We start from the raw sequence: 15,634 nt of genomic DNA, 5'->3' as shown, positions 1-15,634 counted from the left end.
ATCCCCCGTAATGGGGGAAATATTTGGGGGAATTTAGCTCCAACCCTCCCCCATTTTTGTCCCCAAAATGGGGGATGAATAGTGTTCCCTCAAATATGGGGTATACTATTCATCTCCTCCATTACTATTCATTACTTTTTTATTATTATTTTATTATTTAATCTTTTAATTTATCTCTTTATATATACCTAATTATGTTTATGTAATGTCTTTACAATATTAATATTATATCTTAATTTTGGTGTATAATTTTGATAAATTAATTTTCGTGCATTTATTATTTTTATGTAGAAATGGCAGTAGATGAAAATCAACGATTTCAAGAATTTTTATTTTGACATAGAAGAATTAAGAACAAAGATGAACATTTTGCACTTCGTAATGCATTAATAGATCATTTATAGGAGAATACTGGAGGTTAAAGTTGAATATTTATCTAGTATTTCGAATGATTTTTGTCGTTATGTAATATGTATTTAATTAATCTTGTATCGCAATGATTTCACTTTTATTTGAATTATTAGTTAATCTATAATAATTGCTTACAAATTATATTATTTAAAATTTTATGGAATTGTTTTAACTATGGAAATTACAAATTAATAAAAATAAAAGATGGAATTTGTTTAATGGAAATTAAAAAATAAAATTGAAATGAAAGATAATAATATAATATAGAAGAATAAGAAGAATATAAAAAAGTTTGGGGAAAAAAATTGGGGAATGGTTGGAGTAAGTTGTCCCCAAAATGGGGAAATCCCTATTTTGGGGACCAAAAATGGGGTAAAGGTAGGAGATGCCCTTAGGTACAATTCTATAAAAGGGTAAAAAAATCTCTTGATTTAGTGATTGTCAGTTCCTTATTGATACGTGCCGAGATTACCGACGTAATATCCGACCGGTCACGGATATTTCGGTCTTCTATTAACTATGCTAACAATGTTTTTTCGAGCTCGTTCGAGGCTAGGATCGATTCCGGGATCACGGCCTCGATATTCTTCGAAGCAGAGGCGGCTTAACCCCCAAGCCACTAAAGCGGCCGCTTTAGGCCTCACAAAATTAGAGGCCCCAAAAGATACTCTTTTTATATGTAATTTGAATATTTATTGTATTTATTATTAAATAGTGATAAGAAATTTTTTCAACCATCTTTTGCTACTTTGTCACCAATCGTTAATAACATAGTTTTATATTTATTTTATGTAGTCTTTTTTCGGAGTTGGTTGAGAAAATTCAAATGAAAGTGAAAGACAATTACATCTGTAGTTACTTTCTAGTTCTTCTTACTCCAACTTGAATAAATTTATTTACAGTTCTAACTTTGTAAGATATTTTCTTTCAAGATCTCTATAGACATGCTTCAAGCTAATTAGATCGTAAAATATTTATCATCGTTGTAAATACAAATTTCTACACGATTATTACTTTGGGAGGCAATGCTATATAGTGAGTTACGTTGGCGATCATGTAAAAAGAAAAAATTAAAAATTAAACTTAATAAAATCTTATCAAATGTTAGTAAACTTTCAACAAAGATTAAAGAGGTTGGTTACATTGTCAAGATGAAATTGTTGGTTACATCGCCAAAATGAAATTGCATCTCGAAAAGTAAAAAGAATAAACTTCAATAAAAATATCTAAAATTATTAAACAAGTTTAAGGCCTCTTATTACGTCTTGGCTTTAGGCCTCTAAGACTATTGAGCCGCCTCTGCTTCGAAGGCAGGCATTCCACCCTCCGGTTCTAGCCCGGTGGGAGTTGATGTCTCTCTTTAGTCCTTTATTGCCATGTTTCGAGCCTGGCCTACCATGTCACAGGCGAGCTCGATTTTGATCGTATACACAAGTAAAAGTGAAGAGAAGGGAAAAACTTTAAACCAACATAGTATTATGTGATATGCAGGGGAGATAATTATTAACATCTTAAATGCTCCTTAGAGAATTAGAAAAATCCATGCACACACAAATAGTTCCACAATGTATACCTACTTAGTTTTATTTCTTCTGCTGCTTTTCTGTTTTTTGCTTTATTTGGTCTTTCTCTATCAAGTATTTCAGTAATTCCAAAGATAGTCAAGATACTGTGGTCCAACAACAGCAGCTGATGAGGAGAATTCATTATTCATATCAGTGCTCACTCCTGTTTCTTGTGATACACTTACTATCTCTTTCTCCTTCTTCAAATTCTGCACCATATTCTGACCATAATTCTGGTATAAACTCCTAAGGCTTGGAGGATCTTGCATGGGAAATGAACCAGGATTTAGTAAGGTAGCTTGAGGTGGTAAAGTTTGGTTCAAGGCAAATTTTTTTGGAAGAGAAGGGATAGAAGAATTGTTGAAATAATTGGTCATTTCTTTTTGGCTCTTTTGAGCAGTAACTAAATTGGAGAAGCAGTGCACGTGACTGGATTCAGAATCTGACAATGTTGGCAAAACAGAATTTCCCATTTCAGTTTCAGTTGAATTCAATCTCATAAGTCCTGAAATATGGACTTTGTTTCCACCAGTGCTCTTATAAAATACTCTGCTAATGACCCAGTCATTCTGCTACATAGTTAAAAAAACAATAGAGAAACATGTCTTAGGATTCTTGAATGAAACAGAGGAAAAACAGGGGAAAGAGTGAAAATTCAGTACCTTTGTTGTCTTGGGCAGGTTTTGAAGAGACAATATTCCCTCTAGTCTATATTCATGAATGACCCAATTTGTCCTCTCTCCTTTGGGTGCTCTCCCTCTATAGAAAACCAGAGTTTTTTTCATGCCAACCAAAGATTTTCCTCTGAATATCTCCTTGTCTTTTCCAGTGGCTTTCCAGTAACCTGCAGCAGTAGCCCTATTTGTCCTCAGCCCTGTTGGGTACTTCTTGTCTCTCACACAAAAAAAATACCATTCCTTTTCTCCCATTTTTGCCTTCCCTATATTTAAAAACGAAAAACAATCAACTGAGATAAAAATAGAAAAACACGTAAGAACACGATCCGCTGAAATTCAGCCTTTGTTGGTCCGATTGATAAAAAAAGAAAAAAGGAGAAGCTTACATGGTAGGTCCCAAGGTTCAACCTTGTTCATGTCAACTTCTCCAATAGCAATAGCAAAAAAGTTGTTATCCACAACTTTCTTAGACAAATAATGAGTTATCAGCTCTTCATTTGTAGGATGGAATCTGAATCCTGGAGGCAACTGTAGCTGCTGATCCTCCTCCTTAACACCAGGTCCAAGAAAATTCTCCATCAATACCTAAAACTCTACTCTGAATGGGTTTGTGCCAAACAGTTCCTACTTTGAGAATTCTAATTAAAGATTGAAAAAAAGCAGTATGAAGAACAGAAGCTTATAAATAAAGATTTTTAAGAGATAGAAACGTGGTCTCTAAGGAACTGGAGAGGTTGGTTTATGGCCTACTCTGAACATTTCTTGGCTCCTGCTATAAATCCATTCTCCTTTTATATTTGACCAAATACGCTTCATCACTAAAATCATGCACATGAAATTTGTCAATTTCTTTTGTCATTAATATAAGTCTTTTAACTAAAGTCAGATTTCTCTTATATAATTTATTGAAATTTGGAATTTCTGCTGTGAGAAACAGTTGAAGGTTTCAACTGTTGCTTTCAAGGTTGTTTCAACTGTATACCAGAACCATCCAACATATAACTTAATAGTATAATAAGTTGTTAAAAAGATTAAGGCTGCTTTATATGTGTATCTAATATATTATTCCCAAATTAGCCCTCTTTATTTAAAAAAATTCCTGAGCTTGTGAAAACAGCTGTCTTTATGTAACATACGGCCAAAGAAGATTACATAAGCTTTACATCACCTACCTGAAATCAGAGGCGAACCCAAAATTTAGTGATCGCGGGGCACCATGATATTCAATAGAAATTTATTACTGCTCATAAATATTGATACGGGGTCTATGCTAATATTTGACTATTTTTGAAGACATTTGCAAGCATATATAAAGTTTTTGCGGAAGTTACAGGGTGACAGTGACCCCTCTTGTTAAAGCGTGCATCCGCCTCTGCGTGAAATTAGCTTATCCCATTTATCCAAGTGGAAATGACCATTCTAACCCCATATACACAATCAAGTACTTACCATTTAACCAAACTTTTAAAAAGTTAAGTGTATTTTTTTTCTTAAAAGTATTTTTCAAAAAAGTGTTTTCGAGGAAAAGCTATTTTTTTCTACTTGTTCAAAACTGATTCTGTTTCTACTCAAAGCACTTTATTTTTCTTCTAAAATTTGACCAAACACTTCAACTTTGAAAACAAAAATATTTTTAACTTTGGAGAAGCTAGACAACCAACATTTAAGAGAGATCATGAAAAGATACGTCCAGAAGTCATAAAGTTACTAACATGATTCATAGTGGTTGGAATTCTGTTCAAGGATTCATCTAATTAAAGATATAATCTTATGGACTCATCTTGAACTGGTTGTATGTACATACATTACTACAGCACTCCACGTCTTTCTAATTTCCTTGTTATTATGGTGGAAAATTTTAATAGATCAGAGATGCTCTTCTTGAATGATGGATTCTGCCCTTACTACTTTAGGGCTATTAGAAGATATTTCTTCTGAGGATCTTATTGGAAGCATATTAATATCTACCCTCTATTTATTCACGAATAAGCTAGTAATTTGCTGAACTCTCTCATATCAATTCAAGTCCAAGGAGCAAATTTTCAGCCATTTAATTTTTAATGGCTAGAAATAAAATAGTTACTCGTAGCTATTGGCTTATGTGCTGAAACTTTTCTAATATAGTTGTCAGTATCTAACTTTAATTGTGATCACTGCCGGCTCTAGGAGAGGCCACTAAAGTAATTGTTTTATGGGCGAACGGCATAAATAGCCACTAAAAGCTGTGACTTTTATTTTAAAGCCATTGTTTTCAATGTATTTAGACTTTAGCCACTCCTTTTAAAAAACTTATACCTGACTGGACGAAAATACCCTTCTGGTATAACTTATACCTACGCTATCAACACAAGCAACAGTTACACAAAGAGAAGAAGCGAGCAACAGCAGCAGCGGCGATCAACTGAGGACGAACCGCCATTTCTTTTCCCGATTTCAAAAATTCAGCAACCTAATCCAAAAAAACAACATAGATAAACAGTAAGTTGTAATTTCATGTGTTTCTATCAATTTTTATTTCGCTATAGTTATACTTTTTTAGATCTGTATTGATTTGATTATATATTAGATAAGAATTTGATTTTTTTTGAATTTCTGGATTGATAAATTTATAGACACCGCCTCCTATGATAATTCTGTATTCCGGACATAGTGTCTTCATTTTGGAAATTGAATTCAAAAAAATAAGAACACTATGTCCTTAACTTTGATTCTACTGGCCTCATTTTGCAAATTGAATAAAAAAACTTAAGGACAAAATGTCCTTCACTTTGTTGTTGTTCTTCTGTATACAAAGTCCTGTAGCTTGAGTTTCAAATTGTATGTTTTAATTTCTGGTTCAAATGTTAAGGACTGACAGTCCTTAACTCTTAAATACATGTTTAAATGTTAAGGACTAGCAGTCCTTAACTTTTAATTCCATGTTTAAATGTTAAAGGACAGGCAGTCCTTAGCTTTTAATTTCTGGTTCAAAAGTTAAGGACCGGTAGTCCTTAACTTTTAATTCCATGTTTAAAACTTAAGGACTGTCTGTCCTTAACTTTTAATTTTAATTCCATGTTTAAATATTAAAGGACAGACAGTCCTTAGCTTTTAATTTCTGGTTCAAAAGTTAAGGACTAGCAATCCTTAAGTTTTAATTCCATGTTTAAATGTTAAGGACTGACAGTCCTTAACTTTTAATTCTATGTTTAAATGTTAAAGGACAGATAGTCCTTAGCTTTTAATTTCTGGTTCAAAAGTTAAGGACTAGCAGACCTTAACTTTTAATTCCATGTTTAAATGTTAAGGACTGGCAGTCCTTAGCTTTTAATTTCTTGTTCAAAAGTTAAGGACTGACAGTCCTTAACTTTTAATTCCATGTTTAAAACTTAAGGACCGACAGTCCTTAACTTTTAATTCCATGTTTAAAACTTAAGGACTGACAGTCCTTAACATTTAATTCCATGTTTAAATGTTAAGGACTGACAGTTCTTAACTTTAATTACATGTTTAAATGTTAAAGGACTGACAGTTCTTAACTTTAATTACATGTTTAAATGTTAAGGACTGGCAGTCCTTAACTTTAATTACATGTTTAAATGTTAAGGACAGACAGTCCTTATCTTGGTCTTGCACTTACAGTACACGTGTTCTTAATTCTACAAGGATTGCTTTATAACGTATGTCATTTGTTTCCCATTCTCTTGACTTGTAGGATGGAAACAATATGCATAATAGTTGCTTTTAATGGTAGATGGACTGAAGACTATAAATATCTTGATCATCAAACAAAGCTTTTCCTAGCACCTGAGTCAATTCAGTTTGAAGATTTCGTTAAACAGATTTTTGAGCTTATTGAATTGGATAGTGAAAAGTTTGAAATAGTGATATGGTTTGATATCAACCTTGGAACAAGCAAAGGAATGCTTGTATTCAAAGATTTAGATCTTCACACATGTATAGAGTTGCTAAAAACTCATTCACTCTTCAAGAGCTGTCGTTTCATAGTTGATATTTCAGAAAGAGTTTTTGCATCAATAAGCAATGAACATGCCAACACAAAAACTCAACATGACAATCAAGTGCGATGCCAATAGATAGTTGAAGTAGATATGGTTGAAGGTCAACCATTAAATGAAGAGGTGCATCAAACATTTGATTCTATTCAAGTAGAAGGACAAAGCATTATAGAGATTGACAACGAACAAGCTTTGGGTATTCAAGTCTTAGAGAGTGCACCGGTAATCGAAGTAGTTGCTGACAAAACCTGCACTCAAATAACTAAACGAAGATCAAATTTGAAACAAAAAGAATCCCCAACTACGATATTAAGAGAAAATGCTTCTTTGGATCAAATAAAAGTCGGATCAGTATTTGACAAGAAGAAGAGCATAATTAATTATTTTTCTAATGTAGAAATCAAAGGACATTTTGAATTCAAAGTTGTTAGATCAAGCTCAACAAGATATTCGTTGACATGCAATGATAATAGGTGTGTTGGTGTGTGCGTGCTTTCAGAATTAAAGACTCAACATCATTTAAGATAGTAAAGCTTGAGAAAAAGCATGACTGCTCTGTTAACACTAGGAAAGTAGATCAAAGGCATGCTACTTCAAAGTTGATTAGTGGTTACATTATCGATAATCTTCGGGACCCAAGATTTGAAGTTACACCAGCTTTTGTCATGGCAGAGATGCAAAAATTGCATGGACTAGACATTGGATATCACAAGGCGTGGCGTGCTATTCAACATGCTTCCGCTTTAATAAGAGGAAGTCCCGAAGAAAATTATGAATTATTGTGTTCATACTTGTATATGATGACAAGTAAAAACCCGGGAACTTATACTAACATAAAGATAGACGACAACAACAGGTAAACAATTTAGGACATGCTGTCTTTAGCCTTGTTAACTTTTGAGTTATAACCAGAAGTTGAGGACTGCCTATCCTTAAGTTTTGAACTTGTAATTAAAAGTTAAGGACTTCCAGTCCTTAAGTTTAGAACTTTGAAATAAAAGTTAAGGACAACATGTCCTTAACTTTATAACTTGTAAATGTAAGTTAAGGACTGACTGTCCTAAACTTCGGGTATTTTAACCTTGTTTTATATTGTATTTTCAGGTTATATGTTTTACGCATATGGATCATCGATAGCTGGTTGGAATCATTGTAGACCAGTGATTGCTATTGATGCGACTTTTTTGAAGTCAAAATATCGTGGTGTTTTAATGATTTCAGTTTCAAAAGATGCAAATAACCAAATTTTCCCATTAGCCTTTGGAATAGCAGAATCTGAAAACAACAATTCCTATGAGTGGTACTTTAGTCAGCTTCGCAATGCAATTGGGAGCCGTGAGAATTTGATTTTTTTATCAGACAGGCATCAAGCTATTGCAAATGGCATTGTAAAGGTATATCCTGAAAGCCATCATGGGATTTGCATCTATCATTTGGAGCAAAACCTAAAGCGAAGAAAGGTGAAAAGTGAGGTCATAAAACTTTTCCAAAGTGCTGCAAGAGTATACAAGCGTAAAGAATTTGACATATACATGTCAGATATTGCAAATGTAGATAAGAAAACTTATGACTACTTGATGGAAGAACCACCGGAAAGATGGGCACGTTCTTGTAGTCCACAACGAAGATATGACATGCTCACAACAAATATAGTTGAGTCGATGAATTCAGTGCTATTAGAAGCAAGGGAGCTGCCTATACTAAGAATGATGGATTTCATTCAAGTGAAGCTACAACATTGGTTTTATGAAAGAAGAAATAAAGCAGAAGGAACATTTTATGATGTTTCTTGTTGGGTAGATGAGGAATTAAAGAACATAATAGATTTAGCATTTACTTTGAACGTAAGTATTATGTTTTATGTTTATATTATGATTTTGACATTTTTTAACATAATGTACTCACTTATAATTTTTCAATATTGAAGGTCTTCCCTGTTGATTCATGGCGTTCTAGAGTTGAAGAAGAAGGAATAACTTTCTTGGTGGACTTAAACAAAAGAACATGTGATTGTTTTCAATTTCAACTTGATGAATTACCATGCATACATGCAATTGCAGCTATCGAGAAGAGAAACATCAAGAAGTCTAACTTTTGTTCGCACTGGTACTTAAAGGAATCTTGGCTGAAAACATATGAAAGACAAATACATCCTGTAGGACATACTGATTCATGGATTGTACCAGAGAGTGTTAAGTCACAAATTGTTAAACCTCCAGATTTCAAAGTGCCACCAGGTAGAAGGCAAAAGAAAAGACATATTCCTGCTACCGAGCCATAAAAAATAACATTCAAATATGGTCGTTGCAGAAGAATTGGTCATAATAGAACAGCTTGTATATATTCTCCGGCACTCCATCCATTTTCAAGAAATCATAGAGAAGAGTAGAAATATACACTTATGTTTATCGACTCTTTTAAGTTTTTGCTATAGATTGTATTCATTATTATTCTAATTTGAGCGGATGCCTAGATTTTCAATATTTATATCTTGTTACGTTCTTTTAATTTCTTTTGAGTTCAACAATTAAAAGTTATTAACAAGAGTCAGTAAGTTCAACTTGCAATTTTGAAAACGTAATGACTGTCTGTCCTTAACTTTGAATTTCAATTTCAAAAGTTAAGGACATGAGGTCCTTAAGTTATAGTCTTATGTTAAAAACTTAAGGACTGTCTGTCCTTAAATTTGAATTTTAAGTTCAAACGTTAAGGACATGAGGTCCTTAAGTTATAGTCCCATATTAAAAACGTAATGACTGTCTGTCCTTAACTTTGAATTTCAAGTTCAAAAGTTAAGGACATGAGGTCCTTAAGTTATAGTCCCATGTTAAAAACTTAAGGACTGTCTATCCTTAACTTTGAATTTCAAGTTCAAAAGTTAAGGATATGAGGTCCTTAAGTTATAGTCCCATGTTAAAAACTTGAGGACTGTTTGTCATTAACTACAGGAGTCCTTAAGTTTGAAATACAAGTTAAATACTTAAGGACTGTCTGTCCTTAACTTTGAATTTTAAGTTCAAACGTTAAGGACATAGGTCCTTAAGTTATAGTCCCATGTTAAAAACTTGAGGACTGTTTGTCATTAACTACAGGAGTCCTTAAGTTTGAAATACAAGTTAAAAACTTAAGGACTGTCTGTCCTTAACTTTGAATTTTAAGTTCAAACGTTAAGGACATGAGGTCCTTAAGTTATAGTCCCATGTTAAAAACTTGAGGACTGTCTGTCCTTAACTTTGAATTTTAAGTTCAAACGTTAAGGACATAGGTCCTTAAGTTATAGTCCCATGTTAAAAACTTGAGGACTGTTTGTCATTAACTACAGGAGTCCTTAAGTTTGAAATACAAGTTCAAAAGTTAAGGACATGAGGTCCTTAAGTTATAGTCCCATGTTCAAAACTTAAGGACTGTCAGTCCTTAACTTTGAATTTTAAGTTCAAAAGTTAAGGACATTTGGTCATTAACTTTGAATTTGAAGTTCACTTACACTTAGTCATGAACAAATACTAACAAACTCAATGGACAAATCAACAGTTGAGAGAAACAACGAAATAAATAACAAAATGCCTTGACATAACTTTTGAAATTGTAATTTTGCATAGCTGTTACAAAAAATTACGCTATGCCAACAAAACAAAATATAAGTGCCTTTTCACAAATTTACAGAATATTTCAGAACTATCCTAAACTGGCATAATTCAGATGTCACCTTTACAGCAATTTTATACAAAAATAACACCACAATTTCTTTACAACTCCTTTGGACAGAATGTTTCATTTTCACTCTCATAATCATCACCAACATTTTCTGGTGGAGTATCATAACCAGAATTTCTTTTCCATTCACCATGTGCCCAAAGATTTGCATCAAGTTCTTTTCGAAAGTCTTTTATGTCTTCGGGTTGGAATTTCTGCACGTCATTTCCAATCATCAGCAACTCGACAAATTTGATCAGGAATGCACCACAATCAGTCCTAAGAGAAATGTAAGATATGCAGTGAATTAAACAATAAATCTTAAGTACATATAAATAATATAACAAATAATAACACGTACGATCCAGTTTGGTGTGGTGATCTTTGCCACTGTATATCAAATTTGTTGAAGACATTCCCAAAAGACTTGTGATTTTTGTCAAACTGTGAGAACTTTAGCAAATGGGGGATCATGTGTGCATACATTTGCATGTAGTTCATTCCTGCTTCATATGGCTCACTGTATATGGAATCATATACATCAATCTTTTTTTGATTCAAGTCCAATACTCCCAACAAAAAGTGTGTCACAGCTTCATCATCTTCTGAAGGAAGCCGACATGGAAAAAAGATTTTGTAAACCTCAGTCCATGCAATTCCACATCTACGGCTGTCCCCCCACACATATGGTGTCAGAAATAACTGATTATCACCAGCACACCAAAACTCATCACTAGCATCTTCACTGAAATCTTTATACACAAGTGCCATATAATTATCAAAAAGAACATCAGTAGTTGTGCATCGAAAAGGATGATCACGAGGGTGGTAGCATTCCTTCTTTCTCAGATAATAGAGAGCAATGTCAATATGCTTCATAAAAAGGCAAAAAATAAAACAAATCAATAACAAATCAGTCATAAAATGATGAAAAAAATGATAAATTAATAATTGAAAAAACAAATGCCTTGTGAATTATCTAACCTTATCATCAAGAACAAATTTGCTATCTGAAAGCTCAAGGAAAAATATTTTGCTACTGATTTTTTGATGATACAATTTGTATGATTTTTTCCTCAAACTATTATCATCAGTATATAAATCAATTTGTCCCCTGAAAATTTTGAAAATGTCAAGTTAGAATTTTGAAAACTTTAATCTATAACTTAAGGACCAAGTGTCCTTAGCTTTTGAATTTGATACTCAAACTTAAGGAGTGCATGTCCTTAGCTTATGAATTTTGAATTCAAACTTAAGGACAAGAAGTCCTTAAGTTTTAAAGTTGAATCTATAAGTTAAGGACAGTTAGTCCTAAAATTAGTCTTACAATCACAGAAGTTAAGGATGTAGTGAAACACATTAAGAGACTTACTCTTTTTTGCGACCTCTCCTTTTCTCCTTGCCCAACCACACAATGAATTTCTTCACTAATTTTTCATCTTCTTTGGCATAATAAAAAATACACCTACGAGTATAGGTTTATTTTATCCAACCTGAACTCTTCAGAGTATTTTGATTGTCTGCCTTGGAACTTACTGCTTTTCCTTCCTTATCAAAAGGAGATTTCAACTGCCATCTTAACTTCTTGTTCCTTTTACCTCGAACAAGTTCTTCTTCAACATTTCCTTCACCCTCCATAGTCAAAGTCGCATCAATTTCCATTTGTATACTTGGAGGAGTAGGAGTAAGAAGAGAAAATGACGAACCATCATAACCAATACTGTCTCTCTTTCTTTTCCTTGTATATTGGTTAAGATTGTCATCATTGGTGTCCTCTTTGTTTTCCTCTGCTGGCGACACTATATATATATATATATATATACATATTCATATTAGTTTTCTGCAACAGGTCAAATGAAGAGACAAAATTTCAATTGTACATATAATAATTAGGGCACAATCAGTACTTGTCTTCTCCGCAGTACCTTCTTGTGTTTTTTCAAGAGACAACTCAGCTAAAATATTGCGTGCAACATTTTCTTTTTCTTGCAATTCCACATTTTCTTTATCTTGCAGTTGTTCACCATGATCTTTAGATGCTTGTTGACAAGATTCTGCAAAAATATTTACAACAGCTAACATGTTAATAATCTTTAATTAAAACAAACATATATAAAATTAAAAAAGCACTGCCTAACCATTTGCAATATCCAAGATCATTCCAGCTACATCATCATCATCACATGTTGCATCTATAGATTTGGAACCAATCTCACTTCTGCCTATGTCTTGAGATTGTAGTCCAGTTTTCTCTTGATACTGCACTCCAGCTTCTTCGCTTGCTGCTTCAAAAGATACAATATATAATGAAATAAAGATACAATATATAATAAAAATTTTATCTAACCTTGACTGACACAAGTTTGAACTCCAAATTTTTCTTTGTATGACAGCGGTGTAGAGAGATCATACGTTCCTTCTAAGCATTTGCATACAATCTCGCTGACACTTGTCCCCAGTGGACTTGTTAAATCCTCCTATGATTGCAATCCACAAACTCTACAAATTTTCTCCGGCACTCTACAAACTTCTACATGCACATGCATAGTTTATATGTATTAATCTATTGAATATACATTTCAACAAAAATAAAAATCAAAATCTATAACTAACCTTTCCCAATATCAGTAACATTTTCAGTTTCATCATCTAGATGTGCATCTCTAAATTCTCTTTCATACTGACCCTCTGCATGCACATCCATATAATCACGTTCAACACCACCTGCATCTTGGTTGAATATGCCAGTACGCTCAGTAGCACGACAATGATCATCAACTCCATATTTTCTAATTGGAACACTACATTCTCTATCTGTGTTCATCTGATCAGCTTTCCCAAACATGTTCATCAAAGTATCAAGCCTTGATCCTAGAGTTTTCTTTAATGTCCTTAAGTTTCATTTCAAAGTTCAAAAGTAAGGACAGGCAGTCCTTAAGTTTGAACTTAAAGTTCAAAACTTAAGGAAATGCAATCCTTAAGTTTGAACTCCAAGTTCAAAAGTTAAGGACAAGAAGTCCTTAACTTTGAATTCCAAGTTCAAAACTTAAGGACATGATGTCCTTAAGTTTCATTTCAAAGTTCAAAAGTTAAGGACAAGAAGTCCTTATCTTTCAATTCCAAGTTCAAAATTTAAGGACACAAAATCCTAAAGTTGGACTAACTGAAATTACCTTGATTTCGTTCTCAATCTTTTTTCTGATACAACAATTTTCTGATTAACTCTGGTAACTTCTGCTTGCAAATCCTTCTTAAAACTCTCTGATAATCTCTGAATCAAAAAACATAATATAAAAAAAAGGTGTTCGTAAGCAAGAAATAATCAAATAAAAAACTAATACTATTCAAAGGCAGAAACACATACTCTAACAATTTCCTTAAGTACGCCTTCGTCAAATTGTGTGGAAGAAGACCTTGAGCCTTGATCTTGTGAAACTGGCTCCTCCACACAAAGAGGCTGTGTATCTTCTTCTTCCACGGGAATAAAGGGTGACACCTCAATCAACTTAAACACCTATTATATAAGAAAAACTAAACATAAGTATACATAACTAAAACAAATAAACAAAAAAAGAGATAGTAATTACATTAACTTACTTTTTTATTATGGAAATATTTTCTACAAAGAGCATCAAATTGTGGAGACTTCATTTCAGAATAACATAACATTCGAGGATAACCAACTTCTTTGAAGTTCACAAATTGTTTCTCTTGGAAAATAGGAAGTACTTCCATAATCCAGACACAAAACGCAAAAGGAAAGCCAACTAAAGTGTAGCTATCAATATCTTTTTCTTTCTCTTTCTCCTTCTTCACATCATTCTCATTTGATTTCAAGCAACTCTTCAATGATTTTAATAGCGTTTCATAAGCAAGAGAGCCCCAGTTGAAGGAAGCGCAAAGTGCATCATCGTCAACAATTTTCATTATTTGCTCCGACACATTCCTATTTTTCCTCTTGCCCATCAAAACCGACTCAACAAAATAGAGTGTTGCCAACTTCAAAGCATCATCATCACTGCCATCAAATGATGAAGTTGTACCATGTGGGCGACTAGAAATAAAACTATACAAATCAGCCAACTCAATTTTGTCCTTTCCAGGGAAATAGACTCTTAAAAGCCTATTCTCTTTCTCATTTAAACCTTTCATGTCAAGCGACGAATAAGACTTCAAACTAGTAATAATATGGAATGCATCACGAGTAAACTTAATATCGCGGTCAAATACCTTGAAGGTCATCGAATCAGGTTCATTACTAACAATTTCAGAAAGCAATACACAGTGCATAAGTTTACCCGAGAACTTCACACTTTGTAATCTAAAGAAGTTGCCAAAAATATTTTCCCTCAATTTCTTCCATTGGCTATTCGACAGAAAACTTTTAATTGTTTCCTTATATTGAAAATCTCCTTTCCAATATACCAGAAAATTACGCCAATCGTCAAAATCAAAAAAATGATTGTCTTCCATTATAACACTAGAAAAGAAGGAAAAACAAACAAAGATTAGGACTTAACTTAAAATTTCAAGTTTAAAAGTTAAGCAAATACAATCCTTAACTTTAAATTTTATGTGCAAACGTTAAAGAAATACAGTCCTTAACTTATACTTTCAACTTCCAAAGTTAAGGACACTTAGTCCTTAACTTCAAGTTTCATGTGCAAAAGTTAAGGACAATAAGTCCTTAACTTTAAATTGTAAATGCAAAGGTTAAGGAAATACAGTCCTTAACTTATACTTTCAACATCCAAAGTTAAGGACACTTAGTCCTTAACTTCAAGTTTCATGTGCAAAAGTTAAGGACAATCAGTCCTTAACTTTAAATTGTAAGTGCATAGGTTAAGGAAATACAGTCCTTAACATATACTTTCAACATCCAAAGTTAAGGACACTTTGTCCTTAACTTCAAGTTTCATGTGCAAAAGTTAAGGACAATCAGTCCTTAACTTTGAATTCCAACTACAAAATTTAATGTCGTTTCTTCTTTACATTTAATGAACACAGTTAACTGAAAATTCATAATCAGTAAGCTTATGAATTTCTACGACTATTTTTATGAAATATACCTACATAATCAAATATATTGAATCAACCACAAACACATTTCAAATTTCACACACTAAAAATTTATCAAAAACAGAATCACACAAAATATACTACACTGAATCAACATATAATGCTAATTTTTGAAATTTCACACATACTTCACACGGCATTGAACCAACTTACAAATAAAGAAAAACGAAGATGAAGGATAGAAGATGACGGAGAAGATGAAGATGAAGAT

The 15,634-nt window shown here is 33.0% G+C and overlaps 2 protein-coding genes across 3 annotated transcripts; one reads left to right on the top strand and one right to left on the bottom strand.

Moving 5' to 3' along the window:
* Positions 1–1,548: 1,548 nt before the first annotated feature.
* Positions 1,549–3,489, bottom strand: LOC107781673 (NAC domain-containing protein 100-like). 2 transcript variants are annotated; one of them, XM_016602411.2, is made up of 3 exons: positions 3,040–3,489; positions 2,639–2,916; positions 1,549–2,548 (listed from the first exon to the last, which is right to left on the bottom strand). In XM_016602411.2, the coding sequence occupies exons 1-3, from the start codon at positions 3,230–3,232 to the stop codon at positions 2,054–2,056; spliced, it is 966 nt and encodes a 321-aa protein (XP_016457897.1). In that variant the 5' UTR covers positions 3,233–3,489; the 3' UTR covers positions 1,549–2,053. The 2 variants fall into 2 exon arrangements, with proteins under 2 accessions (XP_016457897.1, XP_016457898.1); XM_016602412.2 differs by having other exon boundaries at positions 1,549–2,545; positions 3,040–3,487.
* A 3,255-nt stretch (positions 3,490–6,744) lies between these two features.
* Positions 6,745–8,932, top strand: LOC142174429 (uncharacterized). Its single transcript, XM_075240222.1, has 5 exons — positions 6,745–7,124; positions 7,220–7,458; positions 7,756–8,495; positions 8,579–8,600; positions 8,712–8,932. Exons 1-5 carry the CDS (start codon positions 6,745–6,747, stop codon positions 8,930–8,932), a joined length of 1,602 nt encoding a protein of 533 aa, XP_075096323.1.
* The last annotated feature ends 6,702 nt before the right edge of the window (positions 8,933–15,634 follow it).

The sequence above is a fragment of the Nicotiana tabacum genome, chromosome 20 (genome assembly GCF_000715075.1).
Source record: "Nicotiana tabacum cultivar K326 chromosome 20, ASM71507v2, whole genome shotgun sequence".
Classification (NCBI taxonomy): domain Eukaryota; kingdom Viridiplantae; phylum Streptophyta; class Magnoliopsida; order Solanales; family Solanaceae; genus Nicotiana; species Nicotiana tabacum.
Note: the sequence above shows the minus strand (reverse complement) of the source record. Positions and strands in the feature narration are given on the sequence as shown.